General features: G+C 52.2%; 2 protein-coding genes and 2 non-coding genes across 6 annotated transcripts; 1 reads left to right on the top strand and 3 right to left on the bottom strand.

The window, feature by feature from the left end:
* Positions 1-228: 228 nt before the first annotated feature.
* MYDGF (myeloid derived growth factor) lies at positions 229-3,879 on the bottom strand. Its single transcript, XM_085040562.1, has 6 exons — positions 3,668-3,879; positions 2,645-2,695; positions 2,334-2,395; positions 1,961-2,042; positions 1,329-1,401; positions 229-1,037 (listed from the first exon to the last, which is right to left on the bottom strand). Exons 1-6 carry the CDS (start codon positions 3,845-3,847, stop codon positions 958-960), a joined length of 528 nt encoding a protein of 175 aa, XP_084896688.1. The 5' UTR covers positions 3,848-3,879; the 3' UTR covers positions 229-957.
* Positions 3,880-5,698: 1,819 nt separating this feature from the next.
* DPP9 (dipeptidyl peptidase 9) lies at positions 5,699-24,848 on the bottom strand. 3 transcript variants are annotated; one of them, XM_085040523.1, is made up of 22 exons: positions 24,662-24,848; positions 22,835-22,922; positions 20,321-20,423; positions 20,170-20,224; positions 17,468-17,580; positions 16,591-16,764; positions 16,213-16,381; positions 15,915-16,028; positions 15,506-15,634; positions 14,949-15,010; positions 14,346-14,446; positions 12,808-12,985; positions 12,499-12,664; positions 12,327-12,406; positions 10,423-10,575; positions 10,139-10,274; positions 9,257-9,402; positions 8,602-8,748; positions 8,320-8,472; positions 7,848-7,990; positions 7,413-7,524; positions 5,699-7,003 (listed from the first exon to the last, which is right to left on the bottom strand). In XM_085040523.1, the coding sequence occupies exons 2-22, from the start codon at positions 22,888-22,890 to the stop codon at positions 6,911-6,913; spliced, it is 2,583 nt and encodes an 860-aa protein (XP_084896649.1). In that variant the 5' UTR covers positions 22,891-22,922; positions 24,662-24,848; the 3' UTR covers positions 5,699-6,910. The 3 variants fall into 3 exon arrangements, with proteins under 3 accessions (XP_084896649.1, XP_084896647.1, XP_084896648.1); XM_085040521.1 differs by having other exon boundaries at positions 20,170-20,423; XM_085040522.1 differs by lacking the exon at positions 22,835-22,922 and having other exon boundaries at positions 20,170-20,423.
* Positions 24,849-25,344: 496 nt separating this feature from the next.
* TRNAG-UCC (transfer RNA glycine (anticodon UCC)) lies at positions 25,345-25,416 on the top strand. Its single transcript has one exon. It is a non-coding gene; the product is annotated as a tRNA-Gly (tRNA).
* Positions 25,417-25,825: 409 nt separating this feature from the next.
* Positions 25,826-25,898, bottom strand: TRNAV-CAC (transfer RNA valine (anticodon CAC)). The gene has a single exon. It is a non-coding gene; the product is annotated as a tRNA-Val (tRNA).
* Positions 25,899-25,908: the final 10 nt, after the last annotated feature.

The following is a 25,908-nucleotide window of genomic DNA, read 5'->3' as shown; positions in this document are numbered from 1 at the left end:
AAAAGACACAAAGGCTCTATCTCTGCCATTTCACAGGCCTGGCTGCAGCTGTCACAGATAATCGTGTGACACAGCCTGGGGTGAGGCAAAGGAGGAGACATGGCCAGGAGCCCACGAGGTGCTGAGCCTTGGGCAGGGTAGGGGACAGTGGTTTGAGGACAGCTCCTGTCCCCCTGGGCTGGTGTGTCCTTCTCAGGGGTGTGCTGGAAAGGAGCAGAGCAACCTCAGGCCAGAGCACAATGCTTTATTTCTTTATTTGTGCTGTATTTACACAGGAAAGGAATTGCATATTTTTTCCCTGTTATTACTCTGGAGAAGACAAAAAAGATCACTTTTCCATTGGTATAAAATAGTCCTGTGGTTGTGTCGAGACGTGGAAGTGTTGCTTGGATTGGTTCCTGGTTGTGTCAGAGTAAGCTGCTCTGCCTTCCCACCATCCCAGCCCAGCTCTGGATCCACCCCAGCCACACACTCAGTGCAGAATCAGAGCTTTGGCCAACTCCCTCCCTTCCTCCCCCTAAACTTATTATTTCCTCCTGTCACGTCGGTGGAGAGAGAAATCCCAACTCCCCTCCAGAGACGACAGAGTTAACAACTTCCCTTCAGCTTAAAGCAGCCACTTATCTCCCTGCATTGCTCTTCCCAGCCAGGCAGATAAGGAGCCCTTTCCACGGAGCTTTGCCATGCTCAGCAGCTCAGCCAAGCAGGAGGAAGGCCCAGGAGGATCAGGAGCCTCCCGGGAGGTTTCCAGCTGCAAAGCACAGTGCTACTCTGACACAAGACAGAACAAATCTGTCCTCACACCTCCAAGCCCCACTTGCCTTGGTCCCCAGCACGTTTCGGCATGGAAAACATAAAGGTTTGGCCAACCGAAAGAAAAACCCTGCAGGTGAGCAGGAAATCCCTTCACTGCCAGGCTGGTCTGGCCAAACCCCCTGCCCAGGGCTGGCCTCGGGGTCACAGCTCGTCACGGGGGGTTTTTGCTGCAATCGTCAGCTTGGACAGCTCGAAACGGAATTTGCCTTCCCTGTGAGACACTGGGGAGAGAGAGAAAAGCCCAGGATTAGCAGCTGGAAAAGCCTGAACAGAACAGCCCTGCTGGGCCCTTTGCAGGGCGTTGGGCACTGCTCTTCCTGCTCCTGCACGTGCCAGGCTGGGGAGAAACCCCTTGTTCCCCTTGGGATTGAACTGGGATGGAACCCACAACAGCCAGCAGGGAGTCCTGCAGCCCTGGCTCCATGGCACTGCCAGCTGCACCTGCAGGAGTTAAACTCTGCCCTGCCCTGCCTCCCACACCAGCCCCTCTCTCGCAGCTTTCAGGCACAGACCTGCAGTTTCAGTGACTTCAAACTCTTCCTGTTTCAAGGGGATGTCGCTCAGGGAACCCACAGCAGCTTGAGACTGAAACAGGAAGGAAGGAGGTGTGAGAGGCTGAGGCAATCCAAGGTCTCAGTGCTTGAACCACCCAAACAACAGCACGTTTCAAAAAAGAACGGAATTGTGATTTGTGTGCAGTGGAAGAATTAAGTGCACAAAGGAAATCTGGAGGAAAATCTCTGGCTGTTTTTCCATTTCCTATCAAAGCACAGACTCGTGTCCTTGGGGTGAGTGAAAGCCTCACCCCCAAAAACTGGGAAATGGAAGAACGAGCCAGACAAAAACACCAGCAGAGGTTTGATTTGCTTTGTCACATGCAATTTGTTGAGGCGATCCAAGACTCCCTCTGTGCCCTGCTGCCTTTGGAGCTCCCTCCCAGCAAATCCCTGCGACTGAGAGAGCAGAACACAATGGAGCAGGCTGCCCACCTGCAGCCCCTCTCCTGCCTGCCACCAGTCTCTAATTAGGGACATCACGGAGCACATTTTATGGCACAGATGTCTAATAAATGTTTTCCATGTCTAATTCATGTTTTATAGCAGCCTCCCACACTCCTGCTTCCCCGGGATCAGCTGGGACTTACATAAGCCATGGCATACTCTATCTTGGCTCCTTTCACTTCAGCTTTAAACTGGGTAAAGAAGAGATAAGACTTCCCTTGGGGCCTGAAAGAAGAAAGCAGAGCCTTTGTCAGCGGCACAGAGGGTGGAGGTGCAGAGGAGTGAAGGATTCCTGGCTCCCTCCCTCCCCCCACAGCCCCCTCTGTATCTCCTGCAGCTTTTGTGCAGAGTGGGGAAGATGGGAACACAGAATTCATAAACCAACGGCTGCATGAAAAGCCCACAGAGCCCCTTGGGCAGGAAACCCTCCCTGCAGGGAGGCAAATCCCCCGGGAACAGGATGCTCCTCCCTGCCCCACATCCCACCCCACCGCGGTGGTTTTGCTCAGGACTCACCTCCAGATGGAGCAGGAGAAGAGCCCATTGTCCTCGCTGACTCCAACGCTCATCTGCCATTGCTGCACGGGGAAGATCCAGAGTCAAAAATAAAAAAATCCTCCGAGGCCAATCCCTCCCTCCCCTCCAGCTGCAGCAGGAGCTCCAAAATGACCCAACACAACCACCCAGCACTCGCCCGTGGCCCCTTTTGCTCCCTGCTCGCCACAGCTCCAGCTGTGCTCCTGCACAGAACAGTCACCAGGCTCATTTCATTTCAGGTTGAAAAGGAGTTGATTCCAACAGGTCACCCCAGGGTTTGCCCAGCTCACCTCGTTGGTGCCACCCTGGGCTGAGTAGGTGAAGGAGCAGCTGTAATCCCCCTGCCAGGAGAGAGAACAGGAGCAGCTCTGATTTAGCACTTTTAGCTCTTCTTCCACATAATCGAGGAGTTGTTGAGCGTGGAAGAGTCTTGTAACTGTTCCCCAGCACTGCCAAGGCCACCACTGAGCCATGTCCCCAAGTGCCACATCCCCACGGCTGTTAAATCCCTCCAGGTTTGGGGACTCCAGCCCTGCCCTGGGCAGCTGTCCCAGTGCCCCACCATGAAGAATTTTTCCCAATATCCAACCTAAACCTCCCCTGGCACCACCTAAGGCCATTTCTCCTGTCCAGGGGTGAGGATTTGTGTTCTGAGGGGCTCAGGGACCTCCAGCCCCTTCTGCACTGGGGCTTTTCCCCTGCTGAGCCACCTTCCCATGGGGACCCTCGTTCTTTGAGACCCCTTCCCCCCTCCCTGCCCTTGCGGTATCTCATCCCTTCGGAAACTCCCCATCTTTTTGGGGGCCGTTATTTATCCACGGCAGCTCCCCATCCCTGGGGTCACCTTCGCTACAGAGACTGTCCCACCTTGGGAATCTATTTTCCTTGGGAACATCTTCTGTTGTCCCCCCACCTGGGGACTCCTTCTCCTCCAGGACTCCCTACCCCGGGGGCATCCCCGTTCTCCCCGGGATCCCCCGGCTCTGCAGCCCCCATGGGGACCCCTTTTTCCAGGGAACCCCCTGTCCCTTGGGCACTCCGTTCTCCCGTTCTCCCCCCGCTCTGCAGCCCCCCTGGGGACCCCTTTTTCCAGGGAGCCCCCTGTCCCTTGGGCACCCCGTTCTCCCGTTCTCCCCTCTCTCTGCAGCCCCTTCAGGGTTCTCTTCGCCCCCCGGGGACCCCCAAACCCGCTCGCCCCGCCCTCCCCCGCGCCCAGCCAATCCCCGCGGCAGGAGACGTGAGTGACAAGTCGAGCAGCCAATCAGCGCGGGGCGCGTACCCTCTCCGCACCCGCTCCCTCCCTGGCCGCTCACCAGGCTCCGCGAGAAGGAGTGAACCTCCCCGCCGGGCCGCACGTCGAACTCGGCCGTGCTCGGGGCCGCTCCCGGTGCTGTGCCCGGTTCCGCGGCCGCCCGGGCCGCCAGGCACAGCAGGGCTGCGGGCACCAGCGCGGCCCACGCGTACCGGCAGCTCCTCCCGCTGGGCGCCGCCATCTTGGAGAGGAAGCGCGGGCTATGGCGGCCGGGAGGGCTCAGCGCGGCGGCGGCACGGCGGCCATGTTGGGTGTGGGCAGCGGGCCGGGCGGCCATGTTGGGTGTGGGCAGCAGGGCGGGCGGGCCGAGCGTGAGGGGAGCGCGGGGACAGCAGGGCTTGGGGACATCGGGGACGAGGGACAGCAGGGCAAGGGGCTGTCGGGACAGAGGGACAAGGGCACGGGGAACCTGGGGGACAAGAGGCGCGGTGGTGAGGGGACAGAGCGCCACGAGGATGAGGTGCCATTGGGAGAGCTGTCCGTGGGGACCTTGGGGACAAAGGACAGCAGGGTGGCCGAGCTGGGGGGAAAGGCCAGGGGAATGCCGAGCATCCTGAGTTTCCATTGACACCCAGCGTTTCCACTGACGTGGCTTTCCCAGAGCTGTCGTCGCACCTTTGTCACACCCACTTCGGGAATGGAGATGCTGGGAAGTTTTCCATTCGAGCATCTTCCAGGGCAAGGAGTGCCTTTTCTGAACTAATTTTGTAGCTTGAGGAGTGATTTTGTTTTAAAAATAAGCCCTCAAGAACATCTGTTCTCCCTCCACACCTAAAAATAAAGCCCACAGGGTGGGTTTTTGGGAGAGAAATGCCTCCCAAGCCACCCTCAAGCCTCGAATTCTTGAGGAAGAGTGGTTTTTATTGGTTTTCCCAGCACCTGCTGCTTCCTCTGTCATTACCACTCATCAGGAAATTAGCTCAGCTTCATGCTCCAGCTGCAAATCCTCCTTGCAGACACCCTGCTCCCTGTTCCCATCACCTTTCCCACGGGACAGCGGGGTGGGGAAATTTGGAAATTTGTATTTCAATCCCCGACAGAGCCTATTCCATATGGAACAGCTCTGGCATGCAGGAGGCGATTTCCCAGCTAATTCCTCTCGGGATTCTCAATCCCCAAAAGAAGACAACCAACCCCTTTTCAGGGTGCCAAACGATCCTGCAGCAAGCTGGGGGATCAGAGGAGCTGACAGATCTGCAAACTCTTCTAGACAAGAGCATTTTAAGACATTTTAAGAAACACTTGGCTTTTTGGGGACAGGAAAAAGCAGTTTAAATTGAGCCTGAAAAGAAACTAACCCTGCAAAAATAAAGCTTCTTACCATCCAGCAGCACCCACCCAGCTGTGAGGGCAGCAGGGACAGAGGGAGCAGCTTTGCTGGCTGCAGGGTGCTCTGACAAACACATCTGAGAGGTGCAACTTCCTCCACCTCGGTCCCTCCTTCCACCCCTCTGACCTCAAAACTCACACCCGAGGTGCTTTGTAGCAGCTAAACCACAACTGCAATAATTGGGACAATTATTTAGGCACAAGGACAAGAAGAGGGGGGGAATCTGCTCCCAGCCATCCCCAAACGCTCCAGCTGGGAGAAGCTGTGCATTTCCAACAAGCCTCCAGCAGCACCCTCGGGGCATTAACAGCAGGTTAATTAACACTGCCTCCCACGGAGGAGGCAAAGCAAGGCCAGGTTTGGGGAGCTTTGAGGCGAGCAGAGGCAGGCCCAGCTCTAAGAGCAGCTCTGTGTCTCCCAGAGCAGCTCAGAGCAGCTGCACCCCAATCCCTGCGGAGGGAAGGAGGGAGTTGCCCACCCCAGGCTGGTGCTGACTCGCTCAAGGTCACGCCGAGCCAAGAACACAGCCCAGGATTCCCAACCCTCCACTGCTTGGATCATGCTTCCCCCGAGGAACATCAGGGATTTAATATTCTCTCCACTGCTCGGCACAGAAAGAACAGAGCACTTGGCTTGCAGCAGAGCTGCTCTGGCTGTGGCAGCAGCTGCTGCTTCCTCCCGCCCCCCAAAGCAGCCACCACGTCTCTTTCCAATATTTTAATGAGTCGCTACATCTTACACTCATAATTATAAAAGAATAAGAATCCATAAAAATATTTTCTTTTCATAATACGCACTTAAAATACTCCAGGGCAAGTCAACGTGGTTCATTTGGGTGGGTTTTTTGTTTGTGTTTTCGTTTTGCCCCTGGCAGAACCCTTGGCTTGAGGGGGGGATGTGCTCCCCTGAGGTGTGATTGCTCAATCCCCCCTCCCCAGAACTGCAGTTCCTGTTGCTCAGGTAAATAAAAACCAGGAGAGAGCATTGCTGAGTAGACGGGCAAGGGGACCAGTCACTGACCCGCAGAGAACTGAAGCACAGCCGATTTCAGTGCACATGGGAAGCTCGGGGGAGGACAAGGAGGGTCGGGAGGCGGCACAGGGAACGGAGGGAGGGAGGATTTGCATAAATATCATCCATCTTGTGTTGCAAAAACCCAAATGCTGCTGTGAGCTCTGGAGAGAGGCTCTGGCTGTAGCCAGCTGCCAGTGCTACCTGTTGGCACAACTCCGAGTGAGAGCGGCCATGAGAGGAAGATCAGAGGACGCCGTTACCGGCCCCAGCCACTTCCTCCATCTGCTCTGCAAATTTAAACTGGAAAATATATATATAAAAAAAAAGACTAGTGTTGCATGCTTCCGTAGAGCTCTCTTCACTTCCCAGGGCTCCAGCGTGGCAGCAGGGCCAGGACACAGACCAGATCCCCAGGTGAGCAGTAGGTAGTTCTCTCTTCCCTCCCACTCCTGGCTTAAGGCAGCTTCTGATTCGGCTCTTCCGTTTCCAACACAGGCACTGAGTTCTTGCAGGTGAGAGTTTGGGAACTGCACAGGTGCAGTGGAAGGGGGAAAGGATTGGGGAGAGAGAGATGGACACAAACCTCAGCCTTGGGACACAGACCACTGTCCATTGATTCCCAGGAGAGAGGGAGTAGCAGCAAAAAAAGCATTGAACAGCCAGGCTGGAGGAGAGGAGGAGGACGAGCAGCCGAGCAGGGGCAGACCTCCAGCTTGGAAAGTGAGAGAAGGTGGCACTGTCCAAAGGGAAGGTGCCCTCCAGCTTTTCCCCCTGGCCTGGGGGGACCCCCAGCCCGACGTGGGCACTCAGCCCCTTGTGCTCTGGGTTGGACGCTGCTGGGGAGCAGGAGGGCACGGGGCAGGTGAGCTGTCAGTGTCCAGTTTGCAGAGGCTCGTGCTCTCAGAGGTATTCTTGTAAAAAGTGCAGCAGCGTGATTTCGTAGTGCTCTCCTGACTCAGGGCACCGAATACTGTGTCTCTCGTTGGGGTAGATCTGTGCAGGGGCAGACAAGGGCAGTTGGTCACCCAGCAGGGACAGAACTCTGTCCCCTCAGCTCTGTTCCCTCCAGACTCCATCAGGACAGAGGTGCCAGGGAAGGTCTGCACAACCCCCTCCCTCACTGCAGCCACCTCTGCCAAGTGGGACAGAAGAGCTCACGGAGAAGGAAAGTTCCAGGCCCCAGGGCAGCAGCCCTGCCTGCACATGCCACATCTGCCAGCCGTGGAACAGCCACAGTGCCACCTCCCGGCCTCCTCTCCGAGTCCAGCGAGGTGTTCACTGTCACCAACATCACAACAGGATGTGGCAGATCTGCCTCCATCTCCTCCTGTCCCCAGAACACACAGCAGGGATATTTCTCCAGATTTATGGGACCTTCCCATCCCACTCCTGTCCCTCCTACCTGCAGCTGGTAAGGTTTTCCAGCCCGGATTAGCTGCGATACCAGGAAGTTGGTGTGAAAAAAGTGCACATTTTCATCCAAAAAGCCATGAAGGATCAGCAAACGATTTGGCCTGGATGTGGGGTGAGAGATAAGAAGAGAACCAGGATGAGAAACCAGATGGAAAACACAATGCAACACCAGATAAAAGCTGTGCAGAGAATCTGAGCAAAGAGCTGTCAGCTGGACAAGCCAAAGCCAAGCAGGAGCAGTGCCAGGCCATGGTTGGGCCTCAAGCCCTCCCTGGCACAGGGGCTGGGGCTGCCATGGAGGAGCTGCTGGCAAAGGCAGTGACCAAAACCACGAGTTAAACCCCATCAGAACCCCTGCATTCCTTGGGGATTGAGCAGAGGTGGCCCAGAGCAGCCCCAGGAGCAGCTTTGGGGCAGTACTCACTCGTTGGGAAGCTTTTCCACGTGCAGTGCCACCGAGCCAGCCTCGTAGCCCTGCTGGTTGTTCTCGGGGACATCCATGTAGCGCTCGGTGTAGCCAGTGTCATAGGCCATCCACACGGTGACAGGGGCACCTGCTATAGCAATCTGTCAAACAGAGAGGTGGCACCACACAGCCTCCATTATCTCCTGCTCAACAGCCCAAGGTGCCCTGCTTTCCTTGAGAGGCAGCAAAAAGCAGCCTCTGGGCTGTTCTGTCACTCAGAGCAGGATTCTCCTTCAGCAATCCCACACACAACCCAGATTCCTCCTCCTGATGTTCCTCTTATGGTCACAATGGGGCAAATTCCTGCACATCAGCACTAAAGGCCTCCCCTTTGCAAGGAGGACCCAAAAGGCCAACTCCAGCTGCCCAGAGGGACAGAAGCTGTGAGAACCAAGAGTCCCAAAGCTGCCAGCCCCACGGGAAAGCTCACCTTGAAGACGTTGGGTTTACAGATGAGCCCCATGAGGGACAGGAAGCCCCCGTAGGACCATCCATGGATGGCGACCCGGCTCAGGTCGATGAACCCGTATTTTTCTGCTACATAATGTAAACCTTCCACCTGGTCCTCTATCTCCACCTGACCCTAAAAGGCAACAAGGAGGTTCATGTTAGTGGACTTGATAAATTTAGAAACTTGAGACAGAAAATGAGCAGCCACCACGCTTAGGAAGGACAAATGACCAGAGATTCCCCAGCACAAGGAGGATGTTACCATTTGGTTTTTCAGGGCTCCTTCAAATTTGAGGCCTCGCTGGCATGATCCCCTTCCATCAATCACCACCACAGCATAGCCCAGCGATGCCAACGTGTTCAGCCGCAGGTACTTGATCCCTTTGAAGGAGTTGTTCACCAGCTGCACCTGCACAAGGAGGGAGCAAGAGTTTCAGAGCTGAGCAGCTGCCTTCCTGTGCCTTCCTGTGTCAGTGGAGGATGCTGAGCTGGACAGCAGCCCCTCACTGAGCTATCAGAGCCATGGAAATCAAACCACCTCCTGGGAAAGTCATCTGAGCTTTGAAGCAGAGGACAAACACAGGGACAAACTAAAATAGAGTAGGTTTAGATTTGATATTAGGAGGAAGTTTTTTGGTGTAATGGTGGGGAGGCCCTGGCACAGAGAAGCTGTGGCTGCCCCTGGATCCTGGAAGTGTCCAAGGCCAGGTTGGACAGTGCTTGGTGCACCCTGGGACAGTGGAAGGTGTCCCTGCCCATGGCAGGGGTGGCACTGGATGAACTTTAAGGTCACTCCAACCCAAACCATTCCATGATTCCATGACAGTGTTCATTGCTACCCAAAGGACAAGTCTTGATCCATGACTGACAGAGCAGCAGCCCCAGCCCTGACCCCAGCAGTTCACCTAGGTTATTACCTGAGGGCCTCCATACACAAAGAGCACCGTGGGATGCTTCTTGCCAGGCTGGACATCGTGAGGTTTGTAGACCATTCCGTAGAGCTCCACGTCCGACTGGGTGCGGAAATGGAAGATCTCCGGGGGGACATAGTCTGGGGGACAGCCTGCAGCAGGAGGGTCACACACAGCACTGAGGGACTGCAGCAGGGGCTGCCTGCCACCCCCTGAACCAGCTCCTCCATCCAAACCTGACCCCGGGCTCCTTCAACACCACACCAAGGCTTAGCAGAAAAACCCTCTGAGAGTTCTCCAGCAAGGCATGCTGTGCCACAACAGCAAGGTGGGAGAGGGTAAAAAAAGGGATGGGAGAAAGTGTTTGCAGTAAGGGTCCAGGTGCTGCTGAGAGCTGTACCTAAACCTTAAGAACCTGCAGGGCAGAATGGAGCAGCCACTGCATCCCAGGTACTTGTCCCTTCCTTCTGCAGACAAATAATGAATTAAAAAAACACCTGGATAAGTTCAAGGCCAGGTTGGATGGGGCTTGGAGCAACCTGGTCAGGTGGAAGATGTCCTGCCCATGGCAGGGCATGGGAATGGGATGAACTTCAATGTCCCTTCTCACCTAAACCATTTGGTGATTCCACACTAAAACCACATTCCTGTGGTGTGTAAACTCTGTCCACACCCAAGCACTCTTTTTGCTCAAGGTGTGAAACACCTCAAAAGCCCACAGAGCATTTCCTGGGCGAGTTGACCGTGAGAAGTATTTGCCCACAAGACAACACAATTCACCTTCCCTCAGAGTGAAAGTACTCAGGCCACTTCCTCCCCACCACTCCTGGCTACTGCTGCCAGAGTTATCACTGAAAAGGTCCCATGGGCACATTCTCCAGGACTTACTGGCTGCTTCCATCATGCTGGCCCAGAATTTGGGCTGCTTGTGGAGAGGGTCATCATCGGAGCCGCTGAGCTTGTAGATGTGCACACAGGGAGGAGTGCTCACACTGCTGTAGTGGCTGATGAACATGTCAAAGTTCTGGCAGGGCAGAGAGGAGAGTCAGGGAATGAGTATTTCCTACAGAAGAGCTCCCACATCTCAAGCAGCACTCAGGACTCGTTACTTCCCTGCCATTCCCAGTTAGGATCCCTGTCAGTCAGAGATGGGAATCCAAGAAACAACAAACCTGGCTCATGGAGCAGCTGTGGGAGAAGCCTGGAGTGGTGAGTCGCATGATCTCCCCAGGACACTCGTAGCTGACCACGTAGAGGTGGTGCTCCAGTGGGGTGTCCTTCGTGCCTTGGAAATACACCAGCTTGGTGGCCTCGTTGACCCAGATCTGTGCCAGGAGAGAGGGCTCAGGGACACACAGGGACAAGCTCTGCTCCTCTGCCAGCCCCAAGGGTCTGTCCCTGGGCAGAGCCAGCTCAGAACACACACAGACCATGACAGGGCTGCTCAGGGACAGAGAACACACTGCACACCACACAGTGCAGTGACACAGAGAAGTCCCTCAGCCTTTTTTTTAATGACTCAAAGCACTTTCTTATTAATGAGCATAAAAAGTTGGACTTTGATCCCCAAGGGGTGAAATGAGGAAGATTCTGTGCTTATATGACATCTTAAAGAACCATGGAATCATTCAGGTTGGAAAGCCCTCCAAGGTCAAAGGGCCCAACCGTGAACCCAGCAGCACCAAGTGCCACATCCACACCCTTCTGAACACTTCAGGGATGGTGACTCCCCACTGCCCTGGGCAGCCTGACCACCCTTCCAGTGAAGCCATCTCCCCTCATCTCCAAGCCAAACCTCCCCTGGTGCCATGGGAGGCTGTTTCCTGTGCTCCTCCCCCCTTATTCCCTAGGGGAAGAGCCTGATCCTCCCCGGGCCACAGCCAAAGCATGGCTGGATTATAAGGGCACCAAAAAAGGTGCCTTTTCTGCAGCCATCGAGGTAATGAATTCCCATTTGTGGGAGGATCAGTCTAACAGCTCTCAGCACCAAACTTCAAGACACATTAAAATAGGTTTTTAGTGTCCAGATAAAGCTGTTTCTAAAAACCACCCAGTCAGGCAGGAATAGAGGAGACAGCTTTTAAATCCTGCATTGATCCAGCAACAGTAACTGAACTGTTTTTCCACCTTACAGTTTCCAAATGCTATTTCTGGCTAACCCACAGTTTGAAGACCCCTGTGAACAGCAAAGGGAAAAACATATCCAACTCAATTGGCCAGGAAAACCAGGCAGAGCCCTGTGGAGCAACAAATGCATCAAAATAATTGCTGCTAACACAATTTTAGCCATAACACATGCAGGGAAGAGCTGTGGCCAAAATCAACAGCATGTACAGTGAGAATCCACATGGGGAGGGACAGCAGGTTAATTGCAGATTGAGGAAAAGCAGCAGAAACCAAAAGCTTGGAGCTGTTGGTCTTTTAAAAAGCGAGAAGTGAAAATCCAGATTAATTGGAAATGAACAGGCAAGGTCTTTATTTTGACAGAAATCACCTGGGAGTGTTAAAGATCAGACTTGGAGTTAATTCCTGAAGCAAAAATGAAACTAGGTTTCTACAAGATTAATAAAAATTCATTTCTGGCTGTTCTGCAACTGACAACAGATACAGTTTCTCCATATTCTAAATTGCTTTATATTCCCCAGCTGCCTTCATCCTAAAGGCTCTGCTGAGGGATCAGCTGGAGACCAAGAGTTCACTCCGAGTGCCAGGACACATTTCCACATTGCAAGAACTCATTGGAGTTCAAATGCCTCAGCAAAGGCAGCAATCCCCAGCTTCTCCACAAAATGGTTCTTTGTTGCTCTTAAACCTCAAACTTGTGTCCTTTTTTATGGCCTGAGCCACTCCTGGGATTTACCTAAGGAGCAATCCGAAGTCTGATTAAGAAGGCAATCAGATCCATGTGCACTGGCCTACAGCACTTCTGGGGAAAGCAGAGGCAGCAATAAAAACAGCAACAAAATGAAGCTTAAGCAGTTCTAGCAGGTCCCAAGTGTAACAGAGGACTCAGGCCAGGGCTGGGGGCAGACAATGCAGAGCTGAAACACTGCAAGAGAATAAAAATAACCCCTACCTTGGATCCATGCCTTGCCAGCACCTCCCATTCCCCACCAGTCAGGGCAATCTCCTCCTTGATGGGACATTTGAAATCATCTGCAGGAAAGACCACGAGAATAAATCACTGCCCTCCCCAAAGGGCAGCACAGGGCAAGGGGAGAGGGAGCTCCCAGGGCTGCAGCTCTTACCCTCACTGTGGACATAGGGCTGCACCCAGTCGTGGCTGCCTGGCTTTAGGATCACTGTCACCCTGTAGAGGTGACAGAACCCTGTTTTGCACTCGTTGGCTCGGATAAAGCAGAGCTCTTCCTCCTCCCCCTCCGGCTGGATGAAAGGATAGAAGATGTCGTGAACCTGCCACACAAGATGAGAACTCTGTGAGTGATTTGTGTTATCAAACCCCTGAATTAACACCAAATTTGGGACTACTGAGTAGCAAATCTGCTGGAGCAAGGACTAAACTGAACACCCAGTCAACCCAGCCCCGAGCCTCTTACATTTATCCACACATCAGTGGTTTCTTCATAGATCACAAATGGCTGGACATTTTCTGGCACAGTTTTGGCAAATTCAGCACGTTGCTCCTCATTTTCTGGGACTGGAATAAAGAGTGCTGGAGGCAAGAGGACTAGCTGGAGCCGCTGCTGAGGTCTGTCTAGGAACATAGCCCAGGCACTGGGGAAAGAAGTTGGAGGTGAATGTCAGCACCACAGAATAGAGGTCCCTTTCCAACACTCAGAACATGCATCCCTTTCTTCCCCCCGCTGGCAGAAGGGATTTGGGCATCTGAATGCAAAGCTTTTCTCATCACTGCTGCTTTCTAATCCCCTGGAAGCTGTGCCAACACACACGTACTGCCAGACAGCTCTGGTATTTCACAGGGGTATCGCTCAGACGAGATGTCTGACAGATTTGCCAGCGCCTGTTCCAAGGGAGCACTGCTCCCAGAGCCCTGTCTCCAGGATGGAACTCCTCCTTGGACACCTCTCCATCAGGAAGCACTGTTTGTGCTCCAGCTCTCCTCCAGCTCCTGCAATTTGCCTCCAAGAGCTCTGTCTGCAGCCTCCTCCTCAACAGGGAGAGGCACAGACCCAACCCCAGTGCCAGGGGAAGGAATCACTTCAGTCCCAGCCTTGCTCCCCTCCAGGGAGAGTCCCTGGAAGTGGAGCTGCTCTGCAGCTCTCAGCATGACAGATGGCAAAGCATGGCCACCCCAAGGTGCATCCAGGGAAGTTTCATCAGTACAGGCAGGTTTGAAAAGAGGCAGTTCACCCCAGTGCTGCAGGATTTCAGGAACTGAGATATTCAGCACATTTAGATAAGCTCTGGTGCAGAACATCTCAATCACCTCCGGGATTACCTGCTGGAAAGCTCTCAAAATTTCCTTTCCAGAGCAGAAAATTAATGACGAGTTATGGAATGCCACCTTCAAAGACAGCCAAGTCACCTTAACTTGATCTGCACACACACCAGTTAACAGCCAAGCAGGCTTGGGAGGGGAAAAAATTAAGAACTTTAAAATTTCAATCAGATTGGGGTGGATTCTGTAACTCTTCAGGCAAGACTGTGTATCCCATTTGGAGCAACAGCCAGTCCCAGAGCAATCCCTTCACCTGGATAGGCTGCATGAAGGATGTGGCCCCACAGATGCTGCTCCTGTCCTGTGATTCAGGCTCTGATCACAAACTGTTCCAATGAACAAAGATAAAACTGCCTACAGAACACCCCCATTTTCAGCAGGAAGCACATTGCACCTCTGTTAAACACCTTCAGCTCCCAAGAATTCCCCAGGATTGCCCACTTAATGTATCACTGTCATTTAACTCTGTGGTTGTGACAAACCCCACAGCCTGTCACTCTGCTCTGCTTCATTCCTACTTTTAGGATCTTACAGCACGGAAGAAACCAAATATTCATGTGCCATTTCTGGCACTCAGGGCTTTAAAACCAGGTCATGAACACAACACAAGCATGTCGAGGGTCTGCAACCACAGGAGCCCTCAGGAAAGTTATTTTGGGAGGAAAATGGACTTACTATTTGCCATCCCGGGTCCATCCAGCACGGGCAATGTACTCCACGGTGGGGAACAAGGCAGAAAAGGGTTGCACCAGCTCTTTGTCCTGAGCACACACAATCTGCAGCAAAACCAAGGCCCAACATCAGATCAGAGCTCCTCACCAGGGAAGCTCAGGGAGATGGGAGAGCAAGGAAGTTTAGCTACTGGCATCAGCAAGGGTCAGGCCAGGAGAAGCAGGCCTTGCTACAAAGAGCAGGAAGAGAAGGGAAGAACAGGCTTCAAAGTGAAATGATTTTGGCATTCAGCCACAGGAAAGGACACAGGCAGGGACTGAAGGCCAGGATCAGACCTGGCTCCAGCCCTCCTGCTCTGCCATGGTGTACCAGGCTAACCCCACTCCCCTTTCCCTCCATGTTCCCAGCTGAATCTCCACCAGAACGATTCTTTTCAGCACTTTCAAGTCTATCTGTTTCTTGGATAAACACATTAGAGATCCAGGTGTCATAAGAGGATAAAAACCCCAGACTAACACTATTTAGGATTTCTTTGTGACCTTGTTTTAATTTTAGGGAGCTTCCGAAACCCTCCTGTGCAATGTCCCCTTCTGAGTTACCACTTACCTTACCCTTGCTGTCTGTTTTAAATTCTGCCAGTTTCAATGTAATCTTGGGGTTTTTGCTGCCTGCAGAGAAGAAGTAAAAAAACACCACGATGATCAAGCTGAACATTCTGCAGTTACACAAAATACAGCTTCTAAAGGAGAACTGCCCCTGGTCCTACTGAAACAGCTCTGTGGGAATTTACAAATATCAAATATGTATGTGAGCAAACACCAGAGTCATTCTGGGAATGGGAACAGTTTGCTTTGCTTTCCCAAGTTGGCTGTGGATGTTCTCAGGAGGGAGAGGAAAGATGGGATTCAGAATGTATTCCACAATATGCCACCAGATGTATTTCACTTCCTCAGCAATCCTTTCATTTAGGTCTGGGATTTAAAGTTCAGCCTTTCTTGCAGCAGATTTTGGGATTGGAGAGTCAGTTTGGTCTCAACATTCACAACCAGTTTCTACATCCTAGTAAGTGCTGAGATTAATGATGCAAAGTTTATTAGCCCCAATTCCACTGCTGATTCCAGCAGGAGTCCAGAGCTGCCTCAGCAGCCTCACGTTTTGCTCACCTGTCCTGGGGTACCGATAGGAATCTGTTTTTCTCTCCTCCAAGGCAGGTGAAGGAACATGAATTATCTCCACCTCTGACTCATCCACTTCCTCATACAAGATCCGCAGTGTTTTCAAATCCTCTGAACCTGGGACAGAGAGCAGGAATGTTTGCAACAGCACTTTCCTGCTGTTTCTGGCTTGCCTGGAGCACTGGTGCAGAGAGAACACCTGGACAGCCCCAGCTCTTAGTGGCCACCTGCAAACACTCTGAGCACAGCTATAATTCCCTCAGTGCTTTGTTCCTTCAGGTTATCTCCCCAAGAACAGCCCAAACCCAATGCAAAGGGAAATCATGCTCAGCATATCATTCCTAGCAGGAGGCAGCAGTCACAGCGCCAGGATTTGATGAGCAGAACAGTGACTGACCTTCTGTGGAAGCTGTGGGACACCACCAATAGCCCGTGAAGCGATCAAACTCCTCCTGAATGACAAAAGTGGCTACACCAGCAGACTTGGGGTCATCCAGAACATTGGATAAGCCTGGAGAGGAACAAAGACGAGACTGCATTTGCATTTTGCATTTACATCTCCTTGGAAAATGCTGACCCAAAAGACAAATGCACTTGTAAGAAATAAGCCATGAAAAATAAGCCATGAATGTGGGTATTGCAGGCCAGATTCTTCAGCAGGAATTTCCTTTTGGAGCTGGGAGAAGCCCCATTACCTTTATGGCAGTATGTCATCCTCCTCTCCTCGCCCGTCTCGATGTTTGCCACCCACAGGTCGTTGTTGTTAATGAAGGAGAAGAAGGCTGGGTCAGCAGGGCAGATTTTGGGATCCATCCGTGGCCCTGTGCACTGAGTCTTGATCTCCAGAGGCTTCATTGGAGACACCTAGGACAAGAGACACACACAGAGCTCAGTACCACACCAGCTCCCAGCTCTGCAGAGAAAAATCCTAACTCAGAGATCAGGGGTGGCACTGGATGGGCTTTAAGGTCCCTTCCAACCCAATCCAGTCTGTGATTCCATGTGCAGCCATCTCCAATCCAAGCCACCAAATCCCTTTAAGGTGACATCCACGAAATCTCTGGCAGACTCACCATGAAACCATTTTTGCCCCCATCTCGACAGTGGAAGAGGCTGTTGCTGGCCTGGAAGAGGAACAGGCCACTCTCACTGTGGAAATCATAAGATGTTATCCCAAAGACACCAAGCCGCTTGCGTTCCCTCAGGAGCTCCTCCTCTCTGGAGTACATCCCATGGTGAGGGGTTGCCTGGAATTGAAGGAAAGGAATATCTGAAAGAATCTGCAAGGAGAGAAACTTTCACAGGAGTGCTCTGAGCCTGTCACAACAGCCCAGCCCAAACAGGCAGCAGTGTCAGGGCTCAGGCCCCTAATTCCTGTGCTCCAGGCTACAGGTGGGGGGTTCAGGGGGCCTGAACCCAGCACAGCCCCCCAAAATTTCCCTGTACAGGAGGGATGAGCTGTGCATCTCCCAGGTCTGCAGTTGGCACTTCAGCATGAACTGAGAACAGCTGCGCTTGCTCTGCTTATGCAAATCAGATGTAACCAATTAACTTAATGACTTTATCTGCAGCCTTCACAAACAGTTTCCATGTCAGACACTGCAAACAAAAGTTCTTCCGGGATCTTGAATTACCCTGGCAAGAACTCACAGCCCAAATGGGGTCAAGGCAGATAAATTCTGTTCCACCAGGAACTTTTTCAGTAGGTCAGAAAGACCAACACCCTTCAGTGCTGTCAGTGACAAAGGACATGAAGATACCGAAACCAGGGACAGGAAAATTCCCTCTCTTTCTGGTTCACTCACAAGTGTAAGGCACAGCAGCAATTCAAACTCAACTTTCCCAGTTTTCTCAAAGCAGGAAAGATGCCAGACACCACCACAGCAACCCCACAGCAACAGCCAGGTTCCCCAAGCACTGACAAGCCAGGCTCTTCCCACTCTGGCTCACCTGAAAGTGATCCAGCATCTGTTTCCAGGACAAGAGCAGCAAGGCCTCCTTCCGTACCTTTTTGGGAATCTCTGAGTAAAGAAGGGAATTCTCTCTGCTACCATATGGCATTCCTGTGAGGAGGACAAAAGCATCATCCTACTTAAGATGAGTTAGGCAGGACAAAGAGGCCCACAAACAAATTCAAACACAAGTCTGGTACCAAGAGGCTGGGGCTGCACAGAGGCTTTTACCCACATTCCTTCCCAAGCAGCTCCCAGATCAATCCCAGGATAACATCTAAACCACTTAGATATTCATTCATTTGGAATTTTCCCTAAGCAAGGCTGAACACTAATGAACCTCTCCAGAATGTATTAGGTCCAACTTTCCCCTCTGTGCTGTCCAGCCCGTGCCCCAGATCCTCCCTAAGAGCACCACTCCCTGAATGGGTGACTCAACATTACTCTCCACATCTCTCATGCAGAGATTTGCTACAGGGACCTCGTTCAGGCCAAGGCAGCAGCTCACAAGGGGGGAAGGAAAAGCTTGGAAGCTCCAGAGAGCTCATTCAAATGTGAAACAGTATCCTACAGAGGCAAAAGACCTTGTCATTTTACATAAGCCTTTGACTGTGGTTATCAAATGAGCTCCTGGCCTTCATCCAACTTCCAAAACAACCATCAAATATCCTGACACGCGATTTCAACAGTTTCCACAAAAACAAAGACCATGAACTTGCCCTCTACTTATGCTGTAGAGACTCCCTGGATCAGAAATTCACACAGGGCTATGTGCCCTGATACTGCCTACTCTGCACATGTTCTGGGCAGAACAGAGAGATTTCTGAGCTGGCTGACCCAGCAGTACAGTTACTTCAAATTAAAACTGAAATATTAATAAGTGCTCGGGAAGCAGAGCAATATGTGAGGATCTAATCCTCAGAGATACAGGAACACCAAAGTGCTGAGCATGTGGTGTTTAACATAAGCAGCATCTGCCACGATACAACATAGAACTCAGTGGGGATGGCCCAGGAATGATTGAAGATGGCCAAACAGGAAAAACTGCAGAGAGGAACAAATTACTCTGGATGCACATATCTGATACTCAAGCAACTGTGACCTGGACTTCCCTTCCCCTTATGGTAGAACTTTCTCCAATGACCTCAGGCTGACTACAATCAATTGGCATTTACAAGGAAAATATTGCCTTCCTCCCCAAAAGACAGTTTACTTTGCTTCAAAGTGAAGTATTCAATCCTACAGCAAAGTTCATCAGGAGTCTCCATCTACTCCTCAGTTTCCTTTAAACACTTTAAAATGTTATTTAATGCAGGGGCAGTAACAGCACACTGAGTTAAACACTTATGAACTTACAGCTGCCCAGAGAAGCTGTGTCTGTCCCATCCCTGGGAGTGTCCATTCTTAGAGCAAAAGAATCAGCATTTAAATCAGCATTTACTCTTTATCAGGGACATCTGAGCAGAGGTAGCCTGGGATTACCTGGCTGATCTTAACTGAGGGATTAATCTGCTCTAAGCCCTGTACAATTCCTCAAGGAAGGAAACACTAAAAAGGCACTCGTGTATCCTCATTCCTGGTTCTGGCTCCTGGAACAGTCACACCCTGGCAGAACACCAACCACCCAGTAGCTGGTTTGGTTGCCATTTCATACAACAGAACATTAAAAAAAATTAAAATTAGCCACTTAGTTCTTTAGTCATTTAGATCAAAACCAGTATCAAAGTGAACTTGAAATACATTTTGCTTTAAATCAAGCCTCACTGCTCAGACTTGACAAGATAAACACGGCAGCTCTGGACACTGCCCTTCAGAGCAGCACTTGTGTCCCAAGAATTTATGAGAACTACACAAATCAAGGCACTGGCAAACAGGAGCTGCTTAATGACAAAATGAATCAGTCCCTCAAATCCAGCATCCCACAGTGACCTACAGTCAAAACCCAGAAAAAGAAGGAAGAACAGCAGGGTCACTTCAGGGCAGCAGTCACTGCAGAGTTGCATTTCAGGCAATTTTTTTACTGGCCCAGTAATGATCAGCTCATGCCCCAAAGCACAACAAACTCTTTATAGTCTATAAAGCTTCCCATGTTACCAGCCACAAAATTATCCAGTTACTAAAATCCAACAACTCTGTCACTAATTACATTGTGGCTCCAACTGCAACGAGGGACCTGCACAACACGGAATTCTGCTTTCAGTCCCACTGCAGGGAAAGGGATATTTCCCTGCAAATGCCAGGAACAGCTCATTCCCACCTCAATTTTTTTCCCCTGCTCTTGAAGGCATCCTACCTTCATGACATTTAATAAAGCAGGAGACACCACTACCCTGCCATTAATATGTTGCAACACATAATTAGTCATTACTGACAGCAAATTTCTTGGAAAGTCAGTCTGGTTAACGAAGCAAGTAAATCCCATTTCTCCCAAGCTACAGAGGCATGAGACAGTCCTGAGTGTGAGGAACATCCCTGGTGTGACAAAGGACACAGAAGTGTCATTTGGCCAACACTTCCCCTTGTCACAGCTGAATCCCTGTGTTTGAAGCTTGTCTGGGAATCCCAGAAGATCCTGCAAGCCTTGAGCCACGTTACCCAGTCTCAGTTCCCCCATCCATAAAGGGAGATCCCCCCATCCCTTCCCTTGCCTGCTGAGTTTGGAAGAGCCCCACATTCCCTGCTGCTGGCAGGGAGGCTTACCCAGGTAATAGAGGCGGTGAGAGTGCGGGCTGGACTCCTCTGTTTTCCGGACAAACTGGAAATCATGGGGAGCTTTGTTCACTATCATGCCCGAGTACTTCCTGCTGCTGTGAATAATGTCACGCAGCCCATCCCAAGAATGCTTTTGCACCTGGAATTGGGAAGGCACATCCTCCATCTCGACCACTTCGGAGCTGTCCGAGAGCGTGTCCACTGCAGTCATCCTCGCTTCCCCTTCAGAACTGGGCAAAAAACTGAGGGAGGAGTGCAGGGAGAGAATTAAGCTTTAAAACTGAGCAAAGGCTCCTTAAAATACAGATCCTAGATTCTCTGCACTCAAGAGAATTACATTTTAAACATATTGAAAGGAAAAGTCCATCTCCAAACCCATATGGAATGCTGTCAATGAAGATATTGACCTCAGAAAACTCCCTCTCCCAGGACTGGCTCTGGGAATAAGCTGTTAAAGGAGGCACAAGCAGCAGATTCTGGTGCAGACAACAAGCAGCTTGACTCAAAGGAAAACCACTCCAGGAATTCCAATGGATATGCCATCAAAGCTATGAGGCACATAAACTTCTGCCCTGTGAGAGCACAGAAGTGAAGTCCCCTTCCTATCCCAAAGGAAATCCTGCCCATCACTTGGGGAGAGAGGTTTAACCCCAAGCACAACAACTCACTTACCTGAGGAGATACTGAGGCCAGGAATGAAACAGGAGAGATGGGAAAACAGGCAGAAAAAGTGAAATTGCTTTGCTAAGAGAGAGGAGGCAGCAGGACCAAACCCTGATTGTATCCTGAGAAACGTGGCACACATTCCTCAGAGATTTCCAAGCGAGCAGGTGTGGAAGGAGAGGACAAGAACCACCTCCACATTAACACAAATGTTAATTTGAGGTGAGGTGGACCCAGAGACTTGCCCAAGGTCAGTGATGTCATCCACTGCAAAGCAGGAATGAGCTGAGGACTAGGGAAACCAGTTTCTGACACCCCACTTGAGAAGCAGGATGTCCCTCTAAGAGGACACTGAGTGGTTTTGGAGGTACCTGAAAGAATCTTACAAAGAATTTCAGAAGAATTAGCCTGGAGAATTTCGCTTCACAGAGACAGAATCAGCCTTGCACGAGAGCTGAAAATGTAACATCTCCTCAGACTCCTAAGTCCCTAAATTGTACAAAATGTGCCAATAGTAACACAAGAACAAGCTCCCAAAATAATTCTGTGGGTACTCCTGGTACCTACTGCCCAGCAGTAAATCCACAGCTTGAAAATGGATAAAGAGGAGTATTTTCCAACCAAAGGCAGGCAGGAAGCCCAAGTAAAACCAGAAAAGAGAACACAATGGGATGTTCTAAGACTGTGAGCGTGTCTGTGGCCTCTGCCTGTATCCAGGGCCTCCACTGCAGCAGCTAAAATCACATCTGAATGCAGAAGTTGCCTGTCAGAAACACATGACAGGAAGACCATGAAAATCCATAAAATGAGTGCAATTGTCCCAACCCAATCCCACTGCAGGCCAACTCAGCCAATTAAATCCTCTGGCTTTGGCTCAGAAAGCCTGGCCTTTGGGTTACTCTCACCCAGCTGATGAATCCATCTCACTCATCCAGGCTGGCTCCCCACAAGGGAAAGTTTAACCTTTAAAACCAATCCACAACGGTGACACTGGTACCTGTCCCCAGCTGGACTGGAGCCTGGAGCCCCTTCCAAACCATGCCATGGTTTTATCATGTGAACAGCACACCTCCAAGCTTGGTACTGTTCTCATCCTGGTGATTTGGACACTAGAATGGAGTGGGCAAGTGGGATAAGCAAAGCAGTCACCACAGAGAGCGAGGTGGAAGTGTTGGGAATTAGCACTGGCACAGCTGGAGCTTGGTGAAATCTCACAAAATCACAATGGTTTGAACTGGAAGCAACCCCAAAGATCACCTAATTCCAAACCCCTGCCATAGGCAGGGATACCTTCCACCAGAAGGGAAAAAAGCCCATAAAACTTACGTCCTGGCATGATACAGAGTAAAATGAAACTCAGATTTCTGCCTCTGTCATTACAACTGCCTCTGGAAGCAGATGTAGCCAGTATTTGGCAACACCTTGTATGTAAGTAAACAAATACAAGGAGTAACTTAGAGTAGATTTTGGGATTACATTACTCAAACGTGAGTTGGATCAAGACACCAGTTATTAACCACCTTAAGAGAGGCAGCAATAGCACATCCAAGATTTACACCTTGCTGGAAAGTCCTGTCCCTTCTGCCCCACGCTGAGGCAGGGATTGAGATGACTCAGAGCTGTTGCAGGAACACTGCTCTCTCCACTCCCAAAACCATGGAGCTGTCCCTTGGAGGTCTTTTAATGCCCTTTGTGCCCTGTCAGGTGAGGTGGGTGAGCCACCAAGCCCTCCTTTGGGGGAAGCTGTTAGTCTGGAGGGGACAAGAAGCACAGGTGGGAAATCAGCACCAGGAAAAGACTGTAAAGCTCAAAACTGGAAGTATGTGAAACAAGTTATTGTCCTGAGTCACTTCCTGACTCACAGATCCTGACACAGAGCTCCCTGGGCAGGACTGTATAGCTGGGATTTCTCAGAACCCTCACTCCCTCTAGAAGTGATTGCTGCTCTGTCCCACAGCACACAGAGGCCCTGGGAAGGACCTGGACATACCTTCTCCAACTTCCTGCAGTCTCGTTTTCCAGACGAACCCTCTTTATCTTCTGCATTAACTACTCAGAGAGCTGGGCAGGACAGGAAACTGGGGAGGAAGAGGGGAGAAAGGAGATTTCACACAACTGCTGGATAAAAGCATCTTCCACAGGTCACATTGCCAGCTGAGCGCGGAAAATAAATCCTTGGGTTTCATTCCAAATCTGTTCTGTCAGCACAGGCTGGATATAAACAGCCCTGATAAATCTGAGAGACTTCTTCCCCTGGACAATGGGGCTCACTGAACTCTGTGGTCTGCCTCTTTCTTCCTCAGAAAATTCTTAAAATCCGAGAATCTTCAGTACTGAGCCTTTCTGTCATCCCCTTCCCAAAATCCTGAAATTCTTGCAAGCATCAGGTACTGAAAACTGATGAAACAGAGGTTTGGTCCATACACATAGAGCGAAGAGTCAAACAAAGGACACACCATAAGGAGCCAGCCAGAGGGTCACAGTCCCACCTGGGACATAAAAAACACATTTATCTTCCAAGCCTGACTGCTGCTTCCCTGCTGCCATGAGGAGCCCTGGCTCCCCACAGCAATCTGCTCTCCAGGAGCACAGCAAGGTGCTTCCCTGCCATCCTCTCTCCCCAAGTAGACGTTTTTAGCTCTGAATCACACCCACTCCAGACCCGCCAATGTCTTTTGTCAAGGCTCCTGCTCATCCCAAACAGCCATTTCTCCACAAAAACGCACTCACAGGGGACTGGGAGAGACAAAGCATCACAAAGAAACTCCTCAGCTGCAGAGCAGAGCAGAGAGGGAGGAAGCAGCAGCATCCAGTAATTTGAGGGCAGTTTTTGATGCAGGCATGAAGGGCAGTGGGAGCAACGCTCAGGAATGCTGAGTAACCTGGTCTGATCTCCCAGCTGACCCTGCCTTCAGCAGGGGTTGGACCACAGGCTGCCCGAGGTCCTGTCAGGCTCGGCTGTTCTGTGCTTCTAGTGATTCTGAGGAACATCTTAGATCACACATTACAGAGGGAAGGAACGGTAAAATCTTGAACCGTGAAAAAGAAAAAAAAAGAAACTGAGCAAAATGGACAAAAGAGATCAGGAACCAGCGTGAATCATTCGGGAAGAGCCAACGGCACAGAGTCACCTACAGGAGCCCTTACAACGTGTCCCTGCCGTGGCCGGGAGCTTTAGGATCGCGAAAAATTAAAGCAACTGAGGGTGAAATAAACCGGTGGGGATTTCTCCGGAGAGGGATGAGCTCTGGCAAAGGCTGCCAGCAGCCCGTGTCCCTCTGCAGCTCTCCGCGGGAGCTCTGCCCTTGGTGCAGAGGAAAGGCCGGATCTGGGATAGCAGGAGAGGGGGAATCCCCGGGGATGGAGCATCCTGGGCCCCCATCTCCCTCCCTGCCGCAGATGGCTCCTGGCGGGGAAGGAGAGAAGCCAGCAGCCCCTCAGCCGCCTGGGCAGAGCAGGGGGACAGGGGACACCCCTCCAAGGGCAGGGGGTTCCTCCCATCACCGCTCCGTGCTCAGCACACGGGGGGAGCGGACTGCAAGCGGCCCCCCGAGGGGCAGGCCTGGCGGAGAATCCGGGCGAGCAAACGGCCCGCGGGGCAAGCGGAGGCCGTGGCGGGGCGAACAGCCCCCGGAGGGGAAGGAGCAGCCCTGCCCGGCCCCTCGGCACTCCCAGCCGGGGCAGCGCGGCTGCGGCCCACGAGCGGCCGAACGCTGCCCTGCCCGGCCCAGCCGCCCCTCACGGCCGCGGGCCCCACCCAGCCCTGCCGTACCGGGGCGGGATCCCCCGGCCCCGCCACCCCCTCCGCCTCACTCACCGCGGGGCGCGGCGACCTCCCCGTGCCGGGCGGGGCGGGGGCTGCTGCTGCGCGGGAGGGAGGGCGGGGGAGGGAGGGGGCGGCGGCGCGGTCAGTGCCGCTCCATGTCCCGGGCGCGGGGCAGCCCCGGAAACGGGGGCGCGGGGGCGGCGGCGGCCAGGCGCGACCTCTCACCCGGCGGCGGAAGTGGCGGGAGCGCGCGCGGCGGGAGCGCGCGGGCGGCGCGGGAGGAACCACTGGCCCGGGGGAGGGGAGGTGGCTGAGGGAGGACGGCTTTTTCAGAATCGCACAGAACAGATTAGGGTGGAAAAGACCTCCGGGGTCATGGAGTCCAACCTGTGACCGATCGCCAACTTGTCGAGCAGACCGTGGCGCTAAGTTTGTCCTTAAACACCTCCAGGGACGGTGAGTCCGCCGCCTCCCTGGGCAATTAGTTGCAATGTCTTCATGGTGAGTGGGGCACAGAGACAATTGAGGCTGATACAGGGTAAAAAAGCACGGAGAGAAGATTCGTCCTCCCGTCCCCCTCAGAGATGGGCCCCTAATTCAGCATTTATCGCCATCGTGGGGCGGTTGTGGAGCCATTCTCACCTCTCGTCGTGCTTTGCCCCCTGCTCCAGGAGAATGGTTGGGTCCCGCAGGGCGATGTTGCTGAGGGAAGCCGCGAACCCTCCTATCAGCGAGCGTTGGTGGTATAGTGGTTAGCATAGCTGCCTTCCAAGCAGTTGACCCGGGTTCGATTCCCGGCCAACGCAGTCTCCTTTTCTTTCCTTCTTCATACTTTTTTTCCGCCGTTTCTCACCAATCCGAGCCGAATTGAGATGCACCGGCACGCGGAGCGCCGCCCGGCTGCGTTTTGCCCGCTTGAGCCCCGGCGGGGTGCGGGCGATGATCAGTGGTGGCACATGGTGCTGGTCAGTTCTCTTCCCAGCTCGCAGAGGAGGCTCTGAGTCGTCAGGAGACGGCGGGGAAATAAATAAATCCGGATGGAAAAACCCCCAAACTTTAAAAAGCCCCTCCAAACAACGACCAAACAAACAAACAAAACCCAAGACCACCAACAACAAAGCCAGCAAAACCAACCAACCAACCAAATAAATCCACACCCAAACAACAAGGAAATAAACCGCCAAAAAAGAACACTCCACGATGAAGGAAAACAGGTGTTTCCGCCCGGGATCGAACCGGGGACCTTTCGCGTGTGAGGCGAACGTGATAACCGCTACACTACGGAAACCCGCCATGCA

This window comes from Lichenostomus cassidix, chromosome 28 (genome assembly GCF_008360975.1).
Source record: "Lichenostomus cassidix isolate B80296 chromosome 28, HeHo_3.0, whole genome shotgun sequence".
In the NCBI taxonomy this organism is placed as follows: domain Eukaryota; kingdom Metazoa; phylum Chordata; class Aves; order Passeriformes; family Meliphagidae; genus Lichenostomus; species Lichenostomus cassidix.
This window is presented reverse-complemented; position numbering and strand designations above follow the sequence as displayed.

What these genes read in the sequence shown, in the direction of transcription:
- MYDGF (XM_085040562.1), bottom strand. Translation starts at nt 3,847, where the DNA reads ATGGCGGCGCCCAGCGGGAGGAGCTGCCGGTACGCGTGGGCCGCGCTG. An exon ending in TTCTCCTGCTCCATCTGGAG is followed by an intron (nt 2,043 to 2,333) that starts GTGAGTCCTGAG and finishes TTCTTCTTTCAG; the next exon opens with GCCCCAAGGGAAGTCTTATC. An exon ending in TGAAGTCACTGAAACTGCAG is followed by an intron (nt 1,038 to 1,328) that starts GTCTGTGCCTGA and finishes CTCTCTCCCCAG; the next exon opens with TGTCTCACAGGGAAGGCAAA.
- DPP9 (XM_085040521.1), bottom strand. Translation starts at nt 22,890, where the DNA reads ATGCAGAAGATAAAGAGGGTTCGTCTGGAAAACGAGACTGCAGGAAGT. An exon ending in TCCCACAGCTTCCACAGAAG is followed by an intron (nt 15,635 to 15,914) that starts GTCAGTCACTGT and finishes TCTCTGTCCCAG; the next exon opens with GTTCAGAGGATTTGAAAACA. An exon ending in CCACTGATGTGTGGATAAAT is followed by an intron (nt 12,665 to 12,807) that starts GTAAGAGGCTCG and finishes CTTGTGTGGCAG; the next exon opens with GTTCACGACATCTTCTATCC.